This window comes from Bos javanicus, chromosome 3, assembly GCF_032452875.1.
Source record: "Bos javanicus breed banteng chromosome 3, ARS-OSU_banteng_1.0, whole genome shotgun sequence".
Lineage (NCBI taxonomy): Eukaryota > Metazoa > Chordata > Mammalia > Artiodactyla > Bovidae > Bos > Bos javanicus.
In genome coordinates, this window is record NC_083870.1 from 8,006,726 (window position 1) to 8,032,595 (window position 25,870).

General features: G+C 43.1%; 1 protein-coding gene and 5 non-coding genes across 6 annotated transcripts; 2 read left to right on the plus strand and 4 right to left on the minus strand.

The window, feature by feature from the left end:
* Positions 1-1,716: 1,716 nt before the first annotated feature.
* Positions 1,717-1,790, minus strand: TRNAN-GUU (transfer RNA asparagine (anticodon GUU)). Its single transcript has one exon. It is a non-coding gene; the product is annotated as a tRNA-Asn (tRNA).
* A 12,360-nt stretch (positions 1,791-14,150) lies between these two features.
* Positions 14,151-14,222, minus strand: TRNAD-GUC (transfer RNA aspartic acid (anticodon GUC)). The gene has a single exon. It is a non-coding gene; the product is annotated as a tRNA-Asp (tRNA).
* Positions 14,223-15,109: 887 nt separating this feature from the next.
* TRNAG-UCC (transfer RNA glycine (anticodon UCC)) lies at positions 15,110-15,181 on the minus strand. The gene has a single exon. It is a non-coding gene; the product is annotated as a tRNA-Gly (tRNA).
* A 644-nt stretch (positions 15,182-15,825) lies between these two features.
* TRNAL-CAG (transfer RNA leucine (anticodon CAG)) lies at positions 15,826-15,908 on the plus strand. Its single transcript has one exon. It is a non-coding gene; the product is annotated as a tRNA-Leu (tRNA).
* A 5,783-nt stretch (positions 15,909-21,691) lies between these two features.
* On the minus strand, positions 21,692-24,095 carry HSPA6 (heat shock protein family A (Hsp70) member 6). Its single transcript, XM_061400489.1, has one exon. It carries the CDS (start codon positions 23,956-23,958, stop codon positions 22,027-22,029), a length of 1,932 nt encoding a protein of 643 aa, XP_061256473.1. The 5' UTR covers positions 23,959-24,095; the 3' UTR covers positions 21,692-22,026.
* Positions 24,096-24,640: 545 nt separating this feature from the next.
* On the plus strand, positions 24,641-24,711 carry TRNAG-GCC (transfer RNA glycine (anticodon GCC)). The gene has a single exon. It is a non-coding gene; the product is annotated as a tRNA-Gly (tRNA).
* Positions 24,712-25,870: the final 1,159 nt, after the last annotated feature.

Consider the following 25,870-nt stretch of genomic DNA (forward strand, 5'->3'; position numbering starts at 1 on the left):
CCAAGCTAGCATTTAGCTGCTGAAGATATCAAGATGAACAACCCAGGGTCATTCCCTGGAGCAATTTTCATTCTAGTGAAAAAAATAAAAAGCATAAATAGAGGATGAAGAAAGGGCTGCCGAAAAGAGGCTTAATATTTGGTATTGTGGTAATGGATGACTAAAAGTTTGCCAGGCAAAAAAGAGAAGTGCTGAAGGCTGATGGGCAATGATTCAAAAGCCGGAGAAGGGGGTCAAGAAAGTGGTTTGGTTCTGTTGCAGTCTAAAGAGTCAGTGAAGGACAGCAGAGAGTTCAGGGGCCAGATCTTGAAAGGCACTGCCTTCCAAGATAAGGAGGTTGTCATTTACCCTGCAAGTCATTGAAGGATTTTAAGCAGAACAGGTCTTTTCTAAAGAAAGCCTCTCTGGAAGCTACTTGGAGGCTGGAAAGAAGAGGACAGTTGAAGACAGGACACTGCTTAGGCAGCAAGGTGGTTATTGCAGTAACTCAGGGGGCAAGTAATCAGAAAGTAACTATCAGCAGGCAGAAGAGGGAGATGGCTATTCAAATGTTTAGAAGGTAGGTTCTCCAAAAATTTCGAATCAGCAGGACGTAGCATGACTGAGAGCCCAGGGTCTGGAAACACAGTTTCACAAGTTAAGAATACAAGTACAACGGGCAAGACAGGCAGATGTAGGGCAAAAGAATCCAGTTTTGGATTTTGGTTGGTAAATATTTTTAAAGCATCAGTTTCGTGATGCAATTTTAGTAGAACCTTATTCAAGCAAGTAAAAATTGTTCTCCTAGTTGCAACCCTGATCTCATACACCCTTTGTTTAGAAACTGCTAGCAAAATACATAGAGAACTGAAAGAGATGAGACTTGTGGTTGCCAAGGGGGAGGAGGGAAGGGAGAGGGAAGGACTGGGAGTTTGGGGTTGGTAAAGGAAACAATTACATTGAGGATGGATAAACAACAAAGTCCTGTACAGCACAGGAAACTATAAACCTGCCTGCCAGGTTTCTTGGGATTAACCTATAATTATGTGCATAACTGAGTGACTTTGCTGTACAGAAAAATGCCATGTAGTGCCACAAAGCGCCACAACACTGCTATACAGTGTGATGCCAAAGAGATGGGCACCACACTGTGAATCAACTATTGTTGTTGAGTCGCTAAGTCGTGTCCGACTCCTTTGTGACACCACGCAGTGTAGCCAGACTCCTCTGTCCATGGGATTTCCCAGCCAAGAATACTGCAGTGAGTTGCCATTTCCTTCTCCAAGGCATCTTCCTGACCCAGGGATCCAGCCTGCTTCTCCTGCATTGGCAGGCGGATGCTTTATCGCTGAGCCCCCAGGGGAGCCCAGATCAACTATGAAAGTGAAAGTGAAAGTCGCTCAGTCGTGGCAAACTCTTTGCGACCCGGTGGACTTTACAGTTGGTGAAATTCTCCAGGCCAGAATACTAGAGTGAGTAGCCTTTCCCGCCTCCAGGGGATCTTCCCAACCCAAGGATCAAACCAAGGTCTCCCTCTGCAGGCGGATTCTTTACCAGCTGGGCCACAGGGAAAGTCCCAAATCAACTCTACTTCAATTTCTAAGACAAACAAACAAAAAAAAAGTAGTAGGTTGGACTCAGGCTGGGTGGAGATTTGCAAACTTTCATAATGTTAATGCCATTGGTTTCCGGTGAGAAACTGACAGGTCTATTTCAAGGGTCAAAATTGCTACACTTCGTCCCTGGGTGGATTCGAACCACCAACCTTTCGGTTAACAGCCGAACGCGCTAACCGATTGCGCTACAGAGACAGACAGTGGGAGTGCCTTTTTCCAACTTGGGTCACTGAAAATAAACTCGAAGTGTTCTGTGTCTTCAATGTGGTTGAGGCCGGGTAGGAACTGGTAGAGACATCCCCCTCCAGAGCACCAGGGAAGTAAGTAGCCCAGAGAGAAGTGGGTCCTTTTCCCGCACTAGCGCCTGCTTAGATCTGAGACAGGACTCAGTTTCTACCCGGAAGATGCTAAGAAAACGAGAGCAGCCGAAGGTGAATGAACCTGACTCTTCGTCGTCGTTCCGTCGTTCAGTCGAGTCCGACTCTTTGCGACCCCATGGACTGCAGCACGCCAGGCCTCCCTGTCCATCACCAACTCCCAGAGCTTGCTCAAACTCATGGCCATTGAGTCGGTGATGCCATCCAACCATCTCATCCTCTGTCGTCCCCTTCTCCTCCTGCCTTCAGTCTTTCCCAGAATCAGGGTCTTCTCGAATGAGTCAGTTCTTCGCATCAGGTGGCCAAAGTATTGGAGCTTCATTCAGCTTCAGCATCAGTCCTTTCAATGAATATTCAGGGTTGGTTTTTCTTTAGGATGGACTGGTTGGATCTTCTTGCAGTCCAAGGGACTCTCGAGAGTCTTCTCCAGCAGCACAGTTGGAAGGCATCAGTTCTTTGGCGCTCAGTCTTTTTTCTTGTCCAGCTCTCAAATCGGTACATGACTACTGGAAAAACCATAACTTTGACTATACGGACCATTGTCGGCAAAGTAATGTCTGTGCTTTTTAATACACTGTCTAGGTTTGTCACAGCTTTTCTTCCAAGGAGCAAGCGTCTTTTAATTTCATGCCTGCTGTCACCGTTCGCGGTGATTTGGCGGCCAAAGTCTGTCATTGTTTTCATTGCTTCTCCATCTATTTCGCCATGAAGCGATGGGACTGGATGCCATGATCTTAGTTTTTTGAATGTTGAGTTTAAAACCAGCTTTTTCACTCTTCTCTTTCACCCTCTTCAAGAGGCTCTTTAGTTCTTCCTCGCTTTCTTCCATAAAGGTGATGTCATCTGCATATCTGAGGTTATTGATATTTCTCCCGGCAATTTTGATTCCAGCTTGTGCTTCCTCCAGTCCGAAGTTTGGAATGACATACTTGGCATATAAGCCAAATAAGCAGGGTGACAATATACAGCCTTAACTACTCCTTTCCCAATTCTGAAACAGTCTGTTGTACCATGTCCAGTTCTAACTGTTGCTTCTTGACCTGCATACAGGTTTTGCAGGAGGCAGGTCAGGTGGTCTGGTATTCCCATCTCTTTAAGAATTTTCTACAGTTTGTTGTGATCTACACAGATGGGGGTCTTGGGGGGAATCCAAAATGAATGCTGTGGGTTCAGGAGTTCATTTGGTTTTCCTCAGAGAAATACATCACCATACTTTTTTGCCGATTTAGGCAATTTATGCATTCATGCGTGAGTGTTAACTTATAATAACATTATTACTGTGAAAATTTTAAATACTGCATCACATATCTAATCATGTCTGGAAAAATATTATATTTAAGTAAAGGAGCATAGTGAAACAAAACTGATCTTCAATTTCAGCTGTTTAGAAGGATTTCTACTAGTTTATTAGGCTCCCAGACAGAACATAGAGTTTATAAATGCCTGTAATGTATGGACTTTCACTCTGACATAATCCAGATTCAAATATTCAAGGGCCCTTATCCAATGAAATCAACCTAGAGATTCTGGCCAGTGCTGGGCCTGATAAAGTAGCTCCTCTCTTTGTTCTTGGGCCATTTAAAAACCCCAGGCTTCCTGAGCTGCATCTTCTCTGCCACAGGCATACCCAACCAGGTTACAACACCAGTTCTTCTCTGAACCCAGGCACTCACAAGAAGTGATTTTCTCTGTTGCACAAGTCCCAGGGCACCAACACATAGAATCTCTGTCTTCCTTCTGCACCAGCATCCCTTTAATAACGGTTCCAGATTAGGTGCAGGTCCAAGTTTTCACTGATTTCCAGTGAAATGAGAATACACACAATATATATATATATGTATGTGTGTGTGTCTGTGTGTGTGTGTGTATCTCAGATAAGTTTGCCAAATGACCTCTAAGCCAACATTGTTTTTTCACACTTTAAATTTTTGTTTTTAAATGTCCCTTCTTTTATAACATTAAGATGAGGATAGATGACAGTTGATGTGGCTGTGATTGTTTTATTAATTTCCTAACTTAGCAAAATGAAAAGTTAGCAACCCTATGTTGGTCACCAGCATTTGGGGGAAATTTTTACTTCTCTATGAAGTCCTAGTTTGGGAATCACTACTTTCATCTTGGCCACAAAAAGTAAAAATAACTTTCAAGTTTATTCTAAAAACATATACATTTCCTGTACTTCACTTTGCATGTACACATGATAGCAATTCAAAAGAAGGTGGGAAAAGAAGAAAAGAAAAACTGAGGCAAAAAGAAAGTACAAAATGGGATAGTGAAATAAATCCAAAATATATCAGTAATCACAACAAATATAACTGGAGAAAATGTGCCAGTTAAAAACAAAAGTGGATTTTTAAAATATATTTTATTTTTATTTTGTTTAGAAGAATGACATTAAACATAAACAGAAAGACTGAATGTAAAAGAATTGTTACTCTTGAGAGTCCTTTGGACTACAAGGAGATCCAACCAGTTCATCCTAAAGGAAATCAGTCCTGAATATTCATTGGAAGGACTGACATTGAAGCTGAAACTCCAATACTTTGGCCGCCTGATGTGAAGAACTGACTCATTTTGAAAAGACCCTGATGCCGGGAAAGATTGAAGGCAGGAGGAGAAGGGGACAACAGAGGATGAGATGGTTGGATGGCGTCACCAACTCATGGGATGTGAGTTGGTGATGGATAGGGAGGCCTGGAGTGCTGCAGTCCATGGGGTCACAAAGAGTCAGACCCAAGTGAGCAACTGAACTGAACTGAACTGATGTCAGAAATATTCTAAGGAAAAAAAAGTTTGTACTTGGTATATATTAATAGCTATATGGTGGACAAACTAAAGTTTAAGAAATAAATCATCACTAGAAGAGGATGGTCACTATATGCTAATAAAAGATTAAACACATGATAAACACATAACACTCTAAACACATATGTATCTATTAAAATAGTACTAAAATATAAAAGCAAGAATTATTAGACCAAAAGGGAAATTAACAAATCTATCACCATAGTGGGAGAATTCAACATACTTCTCTCAGTATTTCATAGATCTAATAGTTCAGTTCAGTTAGTTCAGTCTCTCAGTCGTATCTGACTATTTGCAACCCCGTGAATAGCACACCAGGCCTCCCTGTCCATCACCAACTTCTGGAGTCTACCCAAACCCATGTCCATAGAGTCGGTGATCCCATCCAGCCATCTCATCCTCTGTCATCCCCTTCTCTTCCTGCCCCCAATCCTTCCCAGCTTTTCCATATGAGTCAACTCTTCACATGAGGTGGCCAAAGTACTGGAGTTTCAGCTTCAACATCAATCCTTCCAATGAACACCCAGGACTGATCTCCTTTAGGATGGACTGGTTGGATCCTCTTGGAGTCCAAGGGACTCTCAAGAGTCTTCTCCAATGCCACAGTTCCAAAGCATCAATTCTTTGGCGCTCAGGTTTCTTCACTGTCCATACATGACTACTGGAAAAACCATAGCCTTGACTAGACCGACCTTTGTTGGCAAAGTAATGTCTCTGCTTTTCAATATGCTATCTAAGTTGGTCATAACTTTCCTTCTAAGGAGTAAGCGTCTTTTAATTTCACGGCTGCAGTCACCATCTGCAGTGATTTTGGAGCCCCAAAAATAAAGTCTGACACTGTTTCCACTGTTTCCCCATCTGTTTCCCATGAAGTGATGGGACCAGATGCCATGATCTTCATTTTCTGAATATTGAGCTTTAAGCCACCTTGTTCACTCTCCTCCTTCACTTTCATCAAGAGGCTTTTTAGTTCCTCTTCACTTTCTGCCATAAGGGTGGTGTCATCTGCATATCTGAGGTTATTGATATTTCTCCCGGCAATCTTGATTCCAGCTTGTGCTTCTTCCAGCCCAGCGTTTCTCATGATGTACTCTGCATAGAAGTTAAATAAGCAGGGTGACAATATACAACCTTGACGTACTCCTTTTCCTATTTGGAATCAGTCTGTTGTTTCATGTCCAGTTCTAACTGTTGCTTCCTGACCTGCATACAGGTTTCTCAAGAGACAGGTCAGATGGTCTGGTAGTCCCATCTCTTTCAGAATTTTCCACAGTTTATTGTGATCCACACAGTCAAAGGCTTTGGCATAGTCAATAAAGCAGAAACAGATGGTTTTCTGGAACTCCCTTGCTTTTTTGATGATCCAGAGGATGTTGGCAATTTGATCTCTGGTTCCTCTGCCTTTTCTAAAACCAGTTTGAACATCTGGAAGTTCACAATTCACGTATTGCTGAAGCCTGGCTTGGAGAATTTTGAGCATCACTTTACTAGAGTGTGAGATGACTGCAATTGTGCGGCAGTTCAAGCATTCTTTGGCACTGCCTTTCTTTGGGATTGGAATGAAAACTGACCTTTTCCAGCCCTGTGGCCACTGCTGAGTTTTCCAAATTTGCTGGCATATTGAGTCCAGCACCTTCACAGCATCATCTTACATATAAACAAATGAACGAGTTTGACTTTATATGTATATATATAAAGGGATTCCAGATTAGGAGCAGATTCAGTTTAAAGATACATATGTAGTACTACCAATTTAATGAGTATATTAAGACTTGTTTAACAAGTATATTAAGACAAGTTTAACAATATTCCAAAGACAGAGGAGCATGGTGGGCTACAATCCATGGAGTCGCAAAGAATCGGACACAACTGAGTTACTACCATGTTAACATTTTGTATGTATATGGTGGTTTAGTTGCTAAGTCCTGTCCCACCATGCTCCTCCGTCCATGAAATTCTCCAGGAAAGAATAGTGGAGTGGGTTGCTATTCCCTTCTCCAGGGGATCTTCCCAACCCAGAGCTGGAACCCGAGTCTCCTGCATTACAGAGAGATTCTTTACTGTCTGAGCCACCAGGAAAGCCTTATATCCATATCCATATATATTTATATATATATATATAAAACTTTGCAACCAATTATATATGTATATAAAACTCTGCGACCAATAATTACAGTTTATACATTCTTCTCAATTGACTTTGTATGAGGCCATAAAACAAGTCTTAATATACTCAGGAAATTGGCACTATTGGAAATCTTTTTTAATTTGCTTTTAAATAACTTGTAATAAAGATAAACTGCATGAAAATTGAAAAATACTTAGATTGAGTAACTAAAACTAGAGCATACCAGAATTAGCAAATGCTCAATGCTTTACATGTGCTCTTGGGTAAAGGAATACTATCCTAACCGCCAATGTTTAGACTATACGTTAAACAGTATTTTCTGTTAAATAAATCTGTTTTTAAAAAATGAAATACAATTTCACCCTATTACAATAAGAGGAATAAATAGCCAGTAACTATTCTGATTGGTCAGCGCCATACCAATGAACTCCTCAGATAGAACCGTCCTCTGGGTTCTGCTTTGGCTCTCCCTATACACTCCAGAAAACTTCCCCATACCACTGCTAGCCAACTCTAAGAAACTCTAGGTAGTCACTTCCAAGGAGCCCACTCAGTGCCTCCCAGTATGCAGGTCTCATTTAAGCCAGCCTACTGCAGGTCCTGGATATAGGTCCCTGTCCCTAAATGTCTCCCAGGACAGGGCTACCTGAACCACAGTCCAGTTAACAAGCACTCAGTGTCAGTCTGACCACTCACTACTCAGTACACTTCTGTAGTCACCCGTGCTTGTAGCCATCTGCGGGAACTGCGGCCTCCACCCAATCTTGGCACCAAGAGAGCCGGAATAGCAGAGAGAGCAGGCAGGCAGTAATAGGTCACGGTGAAGGCATCAGTCTGGTCTTGTGGCCTCTGCTAGCACTCTGGCACTGGAGTGTAAGAAAACTCGGGGACTAAGGGATGACTGAGATGCACTTGTTCTCTTTTCCATCCATGTTCTACTAATATTTTACCTTCTTTTCTTGGGATGAGGTGGGGTTTTTTTGGTTTTTTTTTTTTAAACCCAAACATCTTCCGACGATGGGCATTAAAATTTGTTTTAGTGATAAAATGAATAATTAATGTTTGCGTGTTGCCAGGCACCATTCTAAACATTAACTAACTCATTTGAAAGTTGTAATTATGATCTTTATCCCCTCTGACAAATGAGGGAACTGAGACAGCTGAAACTGCAACCCGGGGAGCACAAGAGACGCACGTGCTTAACCACCACATTACGTCACCTCATCCAGCCTAAATGGCTGAGGTCAGCCTAATTGCATATCTCATTCCAATAAGTGATTTTTGTATGATAGAGATAACACATACATAAAACCCTTGGACAGTATTTTAAAAGCTAGAAAAAATGTTAATATAATTGCTGCTAGTTCTGCAGAAGATGACAGGGAATTCAGTATCAACATCTATCCTTTCCTAATTTTAGGAAAAAGTTTTCTACTTATTGAGATAAGTTACCTAATGACTATCCATTTTGGGGGAAAGGAATTGAGAGAATTTGATGCACTTCCCCTATGCTAAACCAGGGTTCACATTCCAGGATGTCTGGCTCTAGGTGAGTGATCACACCATCGTGATTATCTGGGTCGTGAAGATCTTTTTTGTACAGTTCTGTGTATTCTTGCCACCTCTTCTTAATATCTTCTGCTTCTGTTAGGTCCATACAATTTCTGTCCTTTATCAAGCCCATCTTTGCATGAACTGTTCCCTTGGTATCTCTAATTTTCTTGAAGAGATCTTTAGTCTTTCCCATTCTGTTGTTTTCCTCTATTTCTTTGCATTGATCAAAGAGGAAGGCTTTTTTTAAATCTCTCCTTGCTATTCTTTGGAACTCTACATTCAAATGAGAATATCTTTCCTTTTCTCCTTTGCTCTTCGTTTGTCTTCTTTTCACAGCTATTTGTAAGGCCTCCCCAGACAGCCATTTTGCTTTTTTGCATTTCTTTTCCATGGGAATGGTCTTGATCCCTGTCTCCTGTACAGTGTCACGAACCTCCGTCCATAGTACATCAGGCACTCTATCTATCAGATCTAGTCCCTTAAATCTATTTCTTACTTCCACTGTATAATCATAAGGAATTTGATTTAGGTCATACCCGAATGGTCTAGTGGTTTTCCCTACTTTCTTCAATTTAAGTCTGAATTTGGCAATGAGGAATTCATGATCTGAGCCACAGTCAGCTCCCGGTCTTGTTTTTGCTGACTGTATAGAGCTTCTCCATCTTTGGCTGCAAAGAATATAATCAATCTGATTTCTGTGTTGACCATCTGGTGATGTCCATGTATAGAGTCTTCTCTTGTGTTGTTGGAAAAGGGTGTTTGCTATGACCAGTGCGTTCTCTTGGCAAAACTTTATTAGCCTTTGCCCTTCTTCATTCTGTATTCCAAGGCCAAATTTGCCTGTTACCCCAGGTGTTTCTTGACTTCCTACTTTTGCATTCCAGTCCCCTATAATGAAAAGGACATCTTTTGGGGGTGTTAGTTCTAAAAAGTCTTGTAGGTCTTCATAGAACCGTTCAGCTTCTTCAGCGTTACTGGTTGGGGCATAGACTTGGATTACTGTGATATTGAATGGTTTGCCTTGGAAACAAACAGAGATCATTCTGTTGTTTTTGAGATTGCATCCAAGTATTGCACTTCGGACTCTTTTGTTGACCATGATGGCTACTCCATTTCTTCTGAGGGATTCCTGTCCACAGTAGTAGATATAATGGTCATCTGAGTTGAATTCACCCATTCCAGTCCGTCTTAGTTCGGTGATTCCTAGAATGTCGACGTTCACTCTTGTCATCTCCTGTTTGACCACTTCCAATTTGCCTTGATTCATGGACCTAACATTCCAGGGTCCTATGCAATATTGCTCTTTACAGCATTGGACCTTGCTTCTATCACCAGTCACATCCACAACTGGAGGTAAGTCAAGTGGGCCTTAGAAAGCATCACTATGAACAAAGCTAGTGGAGGTGATGGAATTCCAGTTGAGCTATTTCAAATCTGTGAAGGTGCTGCACTCAATATGCCAGCAAATTTGGAAAACTCAGCAGTGGCCACAGGGCTGGAAAAGGTCAGTTTTCATTCCAATCCCAAAGAAAGGCAATGCCAAAGAATGCTCGAACTACCACACAATTGCACTCATCTCACACTCTAGTAAAGTGATGCTCAAAATTCTCCAAGCCAGGCTTCAGCAATACGTGAACTGTGAATTTCCAGATGTTCAAGCTGCCTTTAGAAAAGGCAGAGGAACCAGAGATCAAATTGCCAACATCCACTGGATCATGGAAAAAGCAAGAGAGTTCCAGAAAAACATCTATTTCTGCTTTATTGACTATGCCAAAGCCTTTGACTGTGTGGATCACAATAAACTGTGGAAAATTCTGAAAGAGATGGGACTACCAGACTACCAGACTACCATCTGACCTGTCTCTTGAGAAACCTGTATGCAGGTCAGGAAGCAACAGTTAGAACTGGACATGAAACAACAAACTGATTCCAAATAGGAAAAGGAGTACGTCAAGGTTGTATATTGTCACCCTGCTTATTTAACTTCTATGCAGAGTACATCATGAGAAACGCTGGGCTGGAAGAAGCACAAGCTGGAATCAAGATTGCCGGGAGAAATATCAATAACCTCAGATATGCAGATGACACCACCCTTATGGCAGAAAGTGAAGAGGAACTAAAAAGCCTCTTGATGAAAGTGAAGGAGGAGAGTGAACAAGGTGGCTTAAAGCTCAATATTCAGAAAACGAAGATCATGGCATCTGGTCCCATCACTTCATGGGAAACAGATGGGGAAACAGTGGAAACAGTGTCAGACTTTATTTTTGGGGGCTCCAAAATCAGTGCAGATGGTGACTGCAGCCATGAAATTAAAAGACGCTTACTCCTTAGAAGGAAAGTTATGACCAACTTAGATAGCATATTCAAAAGCAGAGACATTACTTTGCCAACAAAGGTCCATCTAGTCAAGGCTATGGTTTTTCCAGTGGCCATGTATGGATGTGACAGTTGGACTGTGAAGAAAGCTGAGCACCGAAGAATTGATGCTTTTGAAGTGTGGTGTTGGAGAAGACTCTTGAGAGTCCCTTGGACTCCAAGAAGATCCAACCAGTCCATCCTAAAGGAGACCAGTCCTGGGTGTTCATTTGAAGGATTGATGTTGAAGCTGAAACTCCAATACTTTGGCTACCTCATTCAAAGAGTTGACTCATTGGAAAAGACCCTAATGCTGGGAAGGATGGGGACAGGAGGAGAAGGGGACGACAGAGGATGAGGTGGCTGGATGGCATCACTGACTCGATGGACATGGGTTTGGGTAGACTCCAGGAGTTGGTGATGGACAGGAAGGCCTGGTATGCTGTGATTCATGGGGTCCCAAAGAGTCAGACATGACTCAGCGACTGAACTGAACTGAAACCAGGGTTCAGGTAGAAGCATCATTTGGCTAGTGACAGCTGTATAAAATAGAGCCAACAATTGTTAAAAATCAGCTAATCTGGAGATGAATAGAAAGATTTAACATAGTATTTGCCCTGACATTACCCAGAGATCAGTTTTATAAGATACAAAGACACGTTTATCTACATACATAAAGAATAATAGAGAATTTTTGAAATACATATTCTTATAAATGTTTTAAATCTTCAGAATATTCCTAGCTAAACACATTCCTAGCTCTGTGTTTCAACATAAATGAATCCCATAAAACTAATATTTAATGGAAAACATACTAGTTGTAAAAGAATACGTGCCACCTGATGCCAGTTATGTAAATTTTAAATCCTTGTATATCAATACCCTGCTTAAGAATGAAACAGAAAAACCAATATAATATTGTAAAGTAATTAGCCTCTAATTAAAATAAATAAAATTAAACTTAAAAAAAAAAGAATGAAACAGAAGAAGCCTCTAATGTTCCTCTATTTTTCTTTTTCTCAATAAGGAGTCTTATTTTGGATTTTATATTTATTATTCCTTTGGTTTTTATAAGCTTCACTACTTGTGTGCGTGCATGTGTGCTGAGTCATTTCTGTCATTTTCTTTGCAAACTTTATGCAATTCTTTGTGACCTTATGGACTGTAGCCCACCCGGCTCCTCTGTCCACGGGATTCTCCAGGCAAGAATTCTGGAATACCTGGGTTGCCATGCCCTCCTCCAGGGTCATTATTTGTGTGTATCTTATCAAATATCTGAAGAGCAATTAAATTAGATAGAAAATAAAGAGGATTCAAGCCTTGGAAGAAGGAACCACAATGGGTGAGCATTCTTCATTCTTCATATCTTCATTCTGAGAGCACTCACCAATCAGACATAGTCAGGCATATGAACATGCTGAAAACCAACCTTATACCTCACGCATCAAGGTACAGTTTAGATCTCCCAGACTGACTAGAAATTGAAGGAATAAATTTCAGAAAGCAGGGAGCATCATCAGGGAAAAACAATCTGCAAATGAATCACATTTCATATCTTTGGTTCACCCTAGTACCTGCTATTGGAGAAGGCAATGGCACCCCACTCCAGTACTCTTGCCTGGAAAATCCCATGGACGGAGGAGCCTGGTGGGCTGCAGTCCATGGGGTCACTAAGAGTCAGACACGACTGAGCGACTTCACTTTCACTTTTCACTTTCATGCATTGGAGAAGGAAATGGCAACCCACTCCAGTGTTCTTGCCTGGAGAATCCCAGGGAGTGGGGAGACTGGTGGGCTGCCATCTATGGGGTCGCACAGAGTCGGACACAACTGAATCGACTTAGCAGCAGCAGCAGCAGCAGTACCTGCTATGTACTGACTCGAGGGAGGCCAGGGGGAAAATAACAGCTGGAAGTCTAAAAGAATACTGAGCAGAGATTTTAAGAGCCGCCCCACCAGAGGAGGAAAAAACACTGGAAATGACATAAATATTCAAAAATAGGAGACTTTCTAAAAAAATTATGATGTAGCCATATAGTATAACAATGAAGTCATTAAACCAATGTTTTAGACTAGTACTTAATGAATATAGAAATATTCACATGTTTAAATAAACATTCAGTAGCTTTAAAAATGTGTACAGTATGATTCTAACCTTGCAATTAAAAATGCCAAAGAGATAAAACATACAGCAAAATATTAATAGAGATTTTCTGGATGATGAAAATATGCGTGCCTTTTATTTCTTTGTGAGTGGCTTATTCTCCATATTTTCTGTAAGGACTCTATATTACCCTTATATTCAGGAAAAATACTATCCTTTGGGGAAAAAACGAGCATATACTATCTACCAGGTGCTCACACAAGGCACTACTTCAAAGGACTCTAGCCTTGCAAAGCGTCTCAAAAACTGTACTTTTGTTCCTCTCCCTTATAAAGAAACTGCAGCCTAGAAAAGTTAAATGATTTGCAAACACGTCAACCGTTTGTAGTGATAAGTAAGCCTTCTCACTGTCAAACCAGTGACTCATTTCTTTGTAAACCAGTTTAGACATAAAATCTTGGTTTATTCCTCATCATCCCTTGTAGAGGAGAGGTTTGTTTCATAAATTGCATTCTTTGGTGTAGTATGGCAGTGCAAAGTGTGTGGGCTTGAGAACGTTAGGTTGGCCCCTACTGAATAGCAATATGAAGGAAGGGAGCAAATGAGAGCTTAGTGAATCGTCGACGCAGAAGAAAAGAAGAAGGAAAAAAGGTGGAAATCTGGAGTACAGGGTTTGAGGCAGAGCCTGAATCCTGGGATGGGATTAAAGTGTGCGGCAGGTAAACAATAGGGATGGCCCACTTAACTGCAGAGGAGGTGGAAACTTGATTGCAGGATTAATGATTCGATGCATTTAACGCAGAACCGGGGTTCCAAATAACCGCAGCAACTAGTACTCTTGCCCAGGAGCCAAGAAATTTGCATGGAAGAGAAGTACTCTTGGAAAGAGCCTAAAATTGTTTGCTGCTGCTGCTGCTAAGTCGCTTCAGTCGTGTCCGACTCTGCGACCCCATAGACGGCCTCCTACCAGGCTCCTCTGTCTCTGGGATTCTCCAGGCAAGAACACTGGAGTGGGTTGCCATTTCCTTCTCCAGTGCGTGAAAGTGAAAAGTGAAAGTGAAGTCACTCAGTCGTGTCCGACTCTTCGAGACCTCATGGACTGCAGCCTACCAGGCTCCTCTATCCATGGGATTTTCCAGGCAAGAGTACTGGAGTGGGGTGCCATTGCCTTCTCCGAAAGTTGGTTAGTCTGTATTTTGGCAGTGGGGGGACAAAATAAAACAGTCTTTCGTCTCCCCGTCGGGGAATCGAACCCCGGTCTCCCGCGTGACAGGCGGGGATACTCACCACTATACTAACGAGGAAAACGACGACTACGTGTGTAAAATTGCTCACTAGGAAGTTACTTCTAAACTGCCATCGTCATTCCTTGAAAAATGGCTGTTATTCAACTTGTCTCTTTACTGTGTCTAGTCTGTCACATTGCAATTGAAACATAATGGGAGCTCTACGTGTAATTTAAACTTTCTAATAGCCAACTTAAAAAGTAAGAAACAGGTGATATTTTTAATAATATATGTGATTTAACCCAAAATCTCGAAATAAGAACTGGATTTTTTTACATAATTTTCAAGCTGGTAAGTATTTTTCATTTACAGATACCACATTTCAACTCAGACGTTAAATTTTCATTGGAAAAAAATGACTAATATTTAGATTTCATGACATTCACAACTGAAATTCAAGTGGATTCATAACGTACCAAGTTGTTCGTAACGTACGTTAACGTTCCGCAATAGGTAAATGGAGTATCTGTTTAACTTTTTACATCAATTTATTTCAATTAATTAATTACAATTAACTAGCCTTTACATGCAGTTCCTCAGACACATTCGCCAGTTTCAAGTGGCCAACAGCTTGTAGCTACCGTATCTGTCTCGGAAGTATAAAACCATGACCCGTTTCTGAAGCTCAGTTTCAGACAGGACATCCGGAAGATCCCAAAGATTTCTCAAGAGTTGAAAGTTTAAAATGGAAGGCAGGAGGGAAGGTAAGAGAGAAAAGAAACGCTTCAGATTCGAATCCCTCCAAAATGTAGCTGGACAGAGAATGAGGTCAAGGGAGAAAGTGAGGTACGGCTGCAGTTCTAGTTTCAGTTCTCAGTTTCGCTCAGGCTTTAAACTGCAAACTACATCGCACGCTCTACTTCTCTCTCTTAATTTAGTTAGAGTGAAAGAAGGAAAAGATTCCCTGCGTTGGCCGGGAATCGAACCCGGGTCAACTGCTTGGAAGGCAGCTATGCTCACCACTATACCACCAACGCCTGCTTGGCAAACTTTTCGAATTACACGTATAAGAGTAATAGAGACTATGAATCTGCAAATGTTTTTTAGTATTGTTCTGTGTCTGAAACCCCAAAATACACAGAGCCTTTTCTAGGCGAGGATGGACCCCGTTCTTACTCCTCTTAATCGGCCCCGCCAACTAAGGACTAGGGCCTGAAACGCAGAGACCACCAGGGGCCTGGAGCTGGAAGGACGGAACAGCGAGAAGCCAGGAGGGAAAGCCAATGCCTCGCTTGGCAGAGCATTTTCTTACCCACGCCCCCGCCTTCTGTCATCCGAACTCCCTGCTCCGCCGCTTGGCGCCGCCCCAGGACTAGATCCACAGGGTGTTGCATTCAGTAAGGGCGATTTGAAGCGAAAGGGCCGAGGGAGAGCAGCCAACAAGGGAGTCCACTCTGGTGTGGCTAGGTCTCCGGAGAAAAGGAGCGAGAGGGACACTGGAGAAATGGATCTTTGCAATTTAGGATGGTGATAACGTAGGAAAAAAGAGTCAGAAACAGTTTTATTTTCCCTATTTTGCGAAGAAGTCCAGGGAGGAGTTGTAATTTAAAATGAGAAACTAACCATGCTACAGCACTTTTTGACAGTCTTAGAAGAAAATAAGAACGCCGATTCTACGTGTGTCAGGATGGCCGAGCGGTCTAAGGCGCTGCGTTCAGGTCGCAGTCTCCCCTGGAGGCGTGGGTTCGAATCCCACTTCTGACAACATCCAGTTATTTTCTTCGGGCTTTTCTTATTTGTTTCCAATGAACAAGTAGGATTGAATTCGTGGAGAAACGACTATTGATTAATTAACACTTTATTCTTTAATCAACGCTTTATCAACACTTTTTAATGCTCCGTATCTACATATGAAGAATGTGCTTCGCTTTGAATATAAAACTGAATCTATTTGGTTCTATGTATGTGCTGTGTGTTAGTCGCTCAGTCGTGTCTGCCTCTTTGCGACCCCATAGACTGTAGCCCACCAGGCTCCTGTGTCCATGAAATTCTCCAGGCAAGAATACTGGATTGGGTTGCCAATTCCTTCTCCAATTTAGATCTATCCCTAGTTACAATTTTTTCTTTTTTTCCTTTATTATTATTATTTTTTTTTTTTCAGTGTTACAGCTCCATTTTATTTAGAAGATAGCAGGAGAGAGAGAGGGTGAGAGAGAGAGAGAGAGAGAAAAGAGCGCACGCACGCGGGAAAGAGAGTCCCTCTTTTTTTCCTTTAGACTCCAGTCTCTCAGTGCTTATTCACCTCATGGAGAAAAGCCCTCAATCCAGATCTCTTAAACTGCAATTGACCCGAGTCTTTTTGTGCTCAAGATTGTAGTGTCAAGCTTTGGTGAGACTCTGATTCCCCACCATCTTGCCAAACTGCTCCCACCACCAATTTTTATTCAAAAGGCTTGCTGTACCACCAAAAACCAGGGAAAGAAATCAACATACCAAACCCAGGGGAAAGTAATAGAAAGGGAAAATAAACGCATGGAGTTGTTTCAAGAACTTTTTCTTCAAGACCTAAACAAGCCACTTTCTCATTTGAGAGGAACTGGTTATAGAAAAATGTTGTCCTTTGCAGAAGAGAGAAGAACTGTCAATCCGAAGAGGCTGAATGTGTGAGGTTCATAAGCATGAAGATGGAAGGATCTTTAGGTTGGTTAGTGAAAGTTTACATTCTTTGTTATTTACTAGACTATAACCTTGGGAAATGTATTTGACTTTTCTGAGTGTTAGTTTGCTTGTTGTAAAATGGAGACAGAATTGTTGTGAGGATTGAGTGAGATGACCTAGGAGCTTATTAGAAATACACATCTCAGGCTGCACCTCTGATTTATTGAATCCACATTTTATAAGATTCTCAAATGATTCTCACGCATAATAAAGTTTGAAAGCACTGGTCTGTCTAATTTAAATCTTTAACTTGGAATATCCTTTCCCTTGCCACCTTTTACTCTGTATCATTTGAGCACTTGCAGTATGCCAGTCTGCTTAAAACAGAGACAAAAAGTTAAATTAGATACTGTGTCTAAACTAAAGAAGGTAAGAGTGTATCCATAAGAGAGACAGGGAAAAAATAACAAAGCTGAGCCTTAAACACATGATCAAGATTAAGATCACCAGAGTTGAGTCATATTGGTATCACATACCTCCTGATATAATGCAATAAGATGGGCATTTCACCCTGTGATATACTGCCCCCAAACCCCCACTCTAATCATGAGAAGTCTGACAAACCCAAATTGGGCGACAATCTGCTCCCCTGGTAGCTCAGCTGGTAAAGAATCCACCTGGGTTGGATCCCTGGGTTGGGAAGATCCCCTGGAGAAGGGAAAGGCTACCCACTCCAGTATTCTGGCCTGGAGAATTCCATGGACTGGATAGTCAGTCAGTCCATGGGGTCACAAAGAGTCAGACACGACTGAGCGACTTTCATGTATTTTCTGCCAAATACCTAACCAGCGCTTATCAAAATGTGAAATTTTGGGGGACACTGCTTTATTTATTTCTTTATTTATTCATTCATTCATTTTTGGCCATGCTGAGACTGCATTGCTGCATGTGGGCTTTCTGTCATTGCAGAGAGTGGCAGACTATTCTCTAGCTGGGCTTCTCCCTGCAGAGCAGAGGATCTATGTGCTCCAGCTTCAATAGTTGCAGCACGGGGACTCATTAGTTGTGGCTCAAGGGCCCTAGAGCGTGCAGGCGTGGGTAGTCGTGGCATGTGGGCTCAGTAGTTGCAGAGCTTGGGCTTAATTGTTCCAAGGCTCCATGTAAGACCTTACCATTAAGAGAAGGTGGATGAAGGATATACAGTGATTTTCTATAGTATCTTTACAATTCTCTGTCAGTCTAAAATTATTGCAAAATAAAAAGGTCTTAACAACAACAACAAAAAACTTAACAGTGGTTACCTGTTAGGAATAGTAGCAGTTGGGAGTGGGGCAAGGAACTGCTATTATTCTTGTTCTGCCTCCCCACCCCCACCACCACGAGGCTTGTGGGATCTTAACTCCCCCAAGCAGGGACAGAAACCCAGCCAAGGCAGTGGAAGTAGAGAGTCCTAACTACTGGACCACCAGGGAGTTCCCAAAACTGCTGATTTTTCATTGGAAGGGTTGTAGGAAGTTTTGATTTTTTAAATAATGGAATGTATTTTGTTTCAATATTTTGGGAAACAAATTAATATTGTAATCACAAAAGTTGTGATTACAGTAATCAAACTAAGACTATATATACACAATACAATGACATTTAAATACCATGCTGTCCTCCAACCCAGGGATCAAACTGCATCTCCTGCATTGCAGGGGGATTCTTTAACTCTGAGCCACCAGGGAAGCCCATTAACAGGAAACAATCCCCAAAGTATCTAAAGCATCAGCAACAGTCATTCAGAAGTAGATGAAGTAGTTCAGTTCAGTTCAGTCGCTCAGTCGTGTCCGACTCTTTGCGACCCAATGAATCTCAGCACGCCAGGCCTCCCTGTCCATCACCAACTCCTGGAGTTTACCCAAACTCATGTCCATCGAGTTGGTGATATCATCCAGTCATCTCATCCTCTGTCGTCCCCTTCTCCTTCTGCCTCCAATCCCTCCCGGAATCAGGGTCTTTTCCAATGAGTCAACTCTTCGCATGAGGTGGCCAAAGTATTGGAGTTTCAGCTTCAGCTTCAGTCCTTCCAATGAACACCCAGGACTGATATCCTTTAGGATGGACTGGTTGGATCTCCTTGCAGTCCAAGGGACTCTCAAGAGTCTTCTCCAACACCACAGTTCAGAAGCATCAATTCTTCAGTGCTCAGCTTTCTTCACAGTCCAACTCTCACATCCATACATGACCACTGGAAAAACCATAGCCTTGACTAGATGGACCTTTGTTGGCAAAGTAATATCTCTGCCTTTCAATATGCTATCTAGGTTGGTCATAACTCTCCTTCCAAGGAGTAAGCATCTTTTAATTTCATGGCTGCAATCACCATCTGCAGTGATTTTGGAGCCCAGAAAAATAAAGTCTGACACTGTTTCCACTGTTTCCCCATCTACTTCCCATGAAGTGATGGGACCAGTTGCCACAGTATTCATTTTCTGAATATTGAGCTTTAAGCCAACTTTTTCACTCTCCTCCTTCACTTTCATCAAGAGGCTTTTTAGTTCCTCTTCACTTTCTGCCATAAGGGTGGTGTCATCTGCATATCTGAGGTTATTGATATTTCTCCTGGCAATCTTGATTCCAGCTTGTGCTTCTTCCAGTCCAGCGCTTCTCATGATGTACTCTGCATATAAGTTAAATAAGCAGGGTGACAATATCCAGCCTTGACGTACTCCTTTTCCTATTTGGAACCAGTCTGTTGTTCCATGTCCAGTTCGAACTGTTGCTTCCTGACCTGCATATAGGTTTCTCAAGAGGCAGGTCAGGTGGTCTGGTATTCCCATCTCTTGAAGAATTTTCCACAGTTTATTGTGATCCACACAGTCAAAGGCTTTGGCATAGTCAATAAAGCAGAAATAGATGTTTTTCTGGAACTCTCTTGCTTTTTTGATGATCCAGTGGATGTTGGCGATTTGATCTCTGGTTCCTCTGCCTTTTCTAAAACCAGCTTGAACATCTGGAAGTTCATGGTTCACATATTGCTGAAGCCTGGCTTGGAGAATTTTGAGCATTACTATACTAGCATGTGAGATGAGTGCAATTGTGCGGTAGTTTGAGCATTCTTTGGCATTGCCGTTCTTTGGTAATAAAGTGGTTAGTTTGTTTAAATCTCTCTGTAGAAAAATAGATACCATCCAAATGAGATCTGAAGTGTTTTCACAACTAAGCATGATGGAATTCTCCTTCTTATAACCTGTGTCTGTTTAGAGAGAGAGATTATTGAAATGTGAGGAAACTATCCAAACGTAGGTGCCATCATTCTGTTTGAGAAGTTACAAACAGGTTGCGATGGTCAGTGTTGGAAGTGGGAAGGACATTCAGGAAAGGGGAAGTGTAATACAGAATATGTGTGTGAGATCATCTCTTTTTTGCAGGTTCTTTCAATGTAAAACAAGTCACAAAAGACTTGGGCCAGGTGCAGGAAAACGCAGTTTAAAATGTGAGCTGACAACCAGACTACAGGTGGGTCGTTACTGCAATCTCCTCTCAACCTGCAACAGATCACCCTTAGCTAAATATAATGTAGCATTCCTCTAACCAAGGCCACCTTCATTTCTGAGATAAAAATAAGTCTTTGGGCTGATTGGGAACTAACTTACACAAACTTATCCTTCTCTTATGTCATTTAACTGGCAGTAAAGTTGAGCCTGAGGATACTCCCCTGGTTCAGTCACTTGCTATAAAAAGCACATATTCACTTAATGAATAATGCAAAGATACAATAAAACATACTTTTTCTCTCAGGGCTCCGTGTCCAACTGTGTTCTAAAAGAATAATATGTACAATTTCACAACATCTGGGGGAAATCTTTCTTTTTTTTAATGGTCTGTTTGTGAGTTAACAGTGCACGGAATGTAGAAGCAGGCAGGATATAGTTCTTAATTTCAACTCTCCCCACTACCCACGTTCCCTGACTTAATAGATATGGATATTGAGTAAATTGTTTAACCTCTTTTAGCCTCTGGATCCTCACTTTCAAAAGAGATAATACACTGTTATGTTGCTGTGATGATTAGATTGTACATAGTCGACAATCAATTAGTAATAATTAGTAATAGTGAATATTTGTTGCTCAATACTAGATGCCTAGCCTAACATTCTTCTTCACTCCTCACATACTTATTTAATTGTACCCTCATTACACATCTGAGATATTATTTGATCATCATCCCCATTAAATAGAAGGGAAAACTGAAGCTCAGAGTTTAACTTGCGGAGTAGATAAAGGAACACCCGTCTGGTTCCAGTACAGCCATCTTACTACACAGTTGCCACTGTCACCATCATCATCGTCATCATCCTAGGGCCATCAGCACAAAGCAGATGGGACCATGCAATTCCTCTCACACAGATTAAGATCAATAATAATTTTAATTATACCAATAGACTTACTCTCTTAATCTAACAAATACTATTCCCCAGAATCCAGGACTTGGGGTCTGTTCGGTAAAAGAACAATAAGGTCACATTATGAGAGGCAAATAATTAGCATATAAACTTTTTGTCCGTGTATTAGGACACATAGACTGAAAAACTAAACTAAGCTCCCAATACAGAATTTTTATCTTAGGGTCTTGCCAAAACTTGCTTCTCTTCATTCTCTGCTTTTCCAACTCCACCTCCCTCCCTCTTTCAACACAATATCACAATTCTCTCCTCTCTCCTCACACTTCAATACTATCTCAGTGTGCCTTCCTCAAACTCTTCCTCTTGCTTTCCTTTATAGAAATTATGCACATAGCCTCATGAATTTTCTTCCCATCCCTCCTTCAAAACCCACCCCAATATTTCTGCTTCTGAAAGCCCTGCCCCTTCGTCTACTTAATTGGATAGAAAGAAAACTAAGAAATTCTAAAAGTTTATTTAGCTTTATTATTTCATATAACAAATCCATACATGCAAGTAACAAAATGCATTAAATGTAGGTAAAAGCAATATTAAAGGGCCACACAAATGTTCATAATGATTTTACTTCTGCTTGTTTGATGTAGGAGAAGATTTTTTATAAGTCAAATGACAAATATCTCAATAATAAAACATACTGACCAAAAAAAAAAATTCTCTGTTGAGGGTAAGATTCTCCTCCACTCCTACCCCTTAAGTTGGGCAGGATCACAGTAGAAAGTCTAGAAAGTCCACAAACCCAGCCCTTGCAGTCTCAGCTGACCCGTCCAGAGGGGCCATTTAATCAACCTCCTCAATGACAGGGCCAGTACTAGGGGCTCCATGTCGGGCTTGAGCTCCACAACTGCTGCCCACAGAGACACCAGGCCCCCCATAGAGCCTGGAGAAGATGGGGCAACAGATCTGCTCCAGCTCCCTCTTTTGATGCTCATATTCCTCTTTGTCTGCTAACTGGTTGTGCTCCAGCCAAGCAAGGACTTCCTGACACTTGTCTTGTACTTTGCGCCTGTCCTCTTCAGGAATCTTATCTCTAAGCCTCTCCTCTTGCAAGGAGCTCTTCACATGGAAGACATAGGCCTCCAGAGAGTTTTTGGCAGCCACCCTGTCTCTCTGGGCCTCATCCTCAGCCTTGTACTGCTCAGCCTCACGAACCATCCTCTCCACCTCCTCCTTGCTCAGCCGGCCCTTGTCATTGGTGATGGTGATCTTGTTAGCTTTGCCTGTGCTCCTGTCAGTGGCTGTCACACTCAGGATGCCATTGGCGTCAATGTCGAAGGTCACCTCGATCTGGGGGACTCCACGTGGGGCAGGAGGGATGCCGCTGAGCTCAAAGCGCCCTAGCAGGTTGTTGTCCCTGGTCATGGCCCTCTCACCCTCATACACCTGAATCAGGACCCCAGGCTGGTTGTCTGAATAGGTGGTGAAAGTCTGGGTCTGCTTGGTTGGGATAGTGGCATTCCTCTGGATCAGTGTAGTCATCACCCCACCAGCTGTCTCCAGCCCCAGGGACAGGGGAGCCACATCCAGCAGCAGAAGATCTTGCACCTTCTCACACGTGTCCCCCATCAATACGGCTGCCTGCACAGCAGCCCCATAAGCCACAGCTTCATCCGGGTTGATGCTTTTGTTCAGCTCCCTGCCATTGAAGAAGTCCTGCAGGAGCTTCTGTACCTTGGGGATTCGGGTAGAGCCACCCACCAGGACAATGTCATGGATCTGGGCCTTGCCCAGCTTGGCATCGCGCAAGGCCTTCTCTACCGGCTCCAGGGTGCTGCGGAAGAGGTCCGAGCACAGTTCTTCAAAGCGGGCTCGAGTGATAGAAGTGTAGAAGTCTACACCCTCAAACAGGGAATCGATCTCCAGAGTGGCCTGGGTACTGGACGACAGGGTGCGCTTGGCGCGCTCGCAGGCCGTGCGGAGCCTGCGCAGGGCCCGCTTGTTCCTGCTCAAATCCTTCCCATGCTTCCGCCGGAACTCCTCCATGAAGTGGTTTACCAGCCGGTTGTCGAAGTCCTCTCCACCCAGGTGAGTGTCTCCAGCCGTGGCCTTCACCTCAAAGACACCAGCGTCGATGGTGAGGACCGACACGTCGAAGGTGCCCCCACCCAGGTCGAAAATGAGCACGTTGCGCTCTCCGGCGCCCAGCCGGTCCAGGTCGTAGGCGATGGCAGCTGCCGTGGGCTCGTTGATGATTCTCAGGACGTTGAGCCCCGCGATGGCACCCGCGTCCTTAGTGGCCTGACGCTGCGAGTCGTTGAAGTAGGCAGGCACCGTGATTACAGCGTGCTTCACGGGCTGGCCCAGGTATGCCTCCGCCGTCTCCTTCATCTTGCTCAGCACCATGGACGAGATCTCCTCGGGGTAAAACGCCTTGTCCTCCCCGCGGTAGGACACGCGCACCTTCGGCTTGCCGCCCTCGCTCACCACCTGGAAGGGCCAGTGCTTCATGTCCGACTGCACAGAGGGGTCTGTGAATCTGCGCCCGATCAGTCGCTTGACGTCGAACACGGTGTTGTGCGGGTTCAGGGCCGCCTGGCTCTTGGCCGCGTCGCCCACCAGCCGCTCGGTGTCTGAGAAGGCCACGTAGCTGGGGGTGGTGCGGTTGCCCTGGTCGTTGGCGAGGATCTCCACCCGGCCGTGCTGAAACACGCCTACGCACGAGTACGTGGTGCCCAGGTCGATGCCTATGGCCAGCTCCCTCGCGGCGGTCATGGTTGTGGTTTCTCCCGCTCCCGGCGACCAGTGCTATACAGAGTCGGATGGATGCAGGAACCTGCGAAAGTTGGTGCTGCTCAGCAGTGTAGGTGTACGCAGCGGCGCCTCTCTCCTGCCTGCCCAGCTCGGATCTGCTCGGCTCCGGCTCCAAGAGCTTTTTATCCAGTTGCGGAAGACCCGCCTCCTCCCGCTGCCGCCGCCGCCGCGAAACTTCTAGCGCCTTCGCGGCGAGCCCAGAGCCGCCCGGCCCGCCCGCTCCGGCTGACTCAGCCCAGGAGGCGCTGCGCTGACTCCGGGAGAAGGTTCGAGCGGATCGGGCCGTGCAGGGAGCGGCGGCCCCATCAGCGTCTGACTCAGAGTTGCAGAGAAAGTTCCAGCTTCTCCCGGCTTGTTCTAAGGGCGAGCGGTTGGGGCAGAAGAATGGTAAGGTGAAAACTTGTTCTCCCTCTGGTTGGTTGAAGAGGGCGGTTTTGAGTCCAACGGCTCTAGAAAAACCGAAAGCATTAGAGCCATGGCTTCAAGGACAGAGGTTTAAAGTTTTATTATTTTAGTCTTGAAACATGAAGGCTGTATTTTCAAAATTGTGATTAAGAGGGGCGGTCAGATTTCTGTTACGGAGTGGACCTAGGGTCAGAGATGATGGTAAGACACAGTGTTGTGAACTGTTGTCACAGAAGTAGCATTGGTGGTTCAGTGGTAGAATTCTCGCCTGCCACGCGGGAGGCCCGGGTTCGATTCCCGGCCAATGCAGCCTGCTTTTTTCTTTCAGGGTATACCCGCATTTTAACATTTTTTCTGGTTTTTTTCTTTAATTCAACTTCTAAAGTGGATCTTCATTAAAAAAAAAAAATTCTATTTGAGTGTAGTTGTTTTTAAATGTTTCTGCTGCTGTATAACAAAGTGAATCACTTTTACAATTACATATATCCATTATTTTTTTTAGATTCTTTTTCCATAAAGGTTGTTCTAGAGTAACTATACATCCTCAAAAAGAAGGAACCTATTTTTATAACCCAAGAGGGAGAGAAGCTGTCAGCTTTAAATTCATTCTCTCTCAGTGTTTAGGCTGCCCAGGCCTGTGTGTCAAAAGTCAGGATATTTTAGGCAAGGCCCTGCAAAAAAGGGTGCTCACTTCAGAAAGAAAGATGTGGCCTGGCCTGGGGTCTGTGCCCTGTAGTTCAGGGACTACCTTGTCCAAGCTGCTCCAACTTTCTCTCCCAGCCCTCAGCAGCCTCAAAAGCCCTACACATCTACCCCCAAGAGTTCCAAGTTCCAAGAGTCCTACAGCTTCTAAAACAAGCTGTAGAACAAATTATGCAGTGCAGTCCAGTTACGGTATGTACAGATCTGTGACACCAACTACTTGTACATCCTTGAACAAATCATTTCAACCATCTGGTTCATTGCTTTCTCAGCTTTAAAATGAGGAGATTGAACTTCATCTTTTCTAAGACGTTCTATAGCTGTAGAAGTCTCTGGTTTCATCCAGGAGCAAAAGAGGATTCCTGTTTCCCCTAAACTATGTACCTGCTCTATATCTGAAAAAATCAAGCTTCTGTTGATAAGAAAAAGAGGAGTGATCTGCTATGTCTATCCTACGGTGCCACATATACTTTATTCATTTAAATAGATAATATTTATTATCTAATATTACTTAACAACAGTCCAGTAAGGAGCCTTAGTGTGCTAGATATCGATGATGCTTAAAAATATGTATGAGTCACCTCTTTTCAGCCTCAAAAAAGGATTGCAATTGCATGCCTCTTGAGGTCAGGTCGTACAACTTGTTTCAATTAATGAAATTTAAGTATGTGTATGTTACTTTTGGACAGAGTGCATTTAATTACTGTCCTAATTGTTACTGTTCTCTTTGCCTTCTTTGGCAATGTGTGGTAGTTGGTGTTAAAAT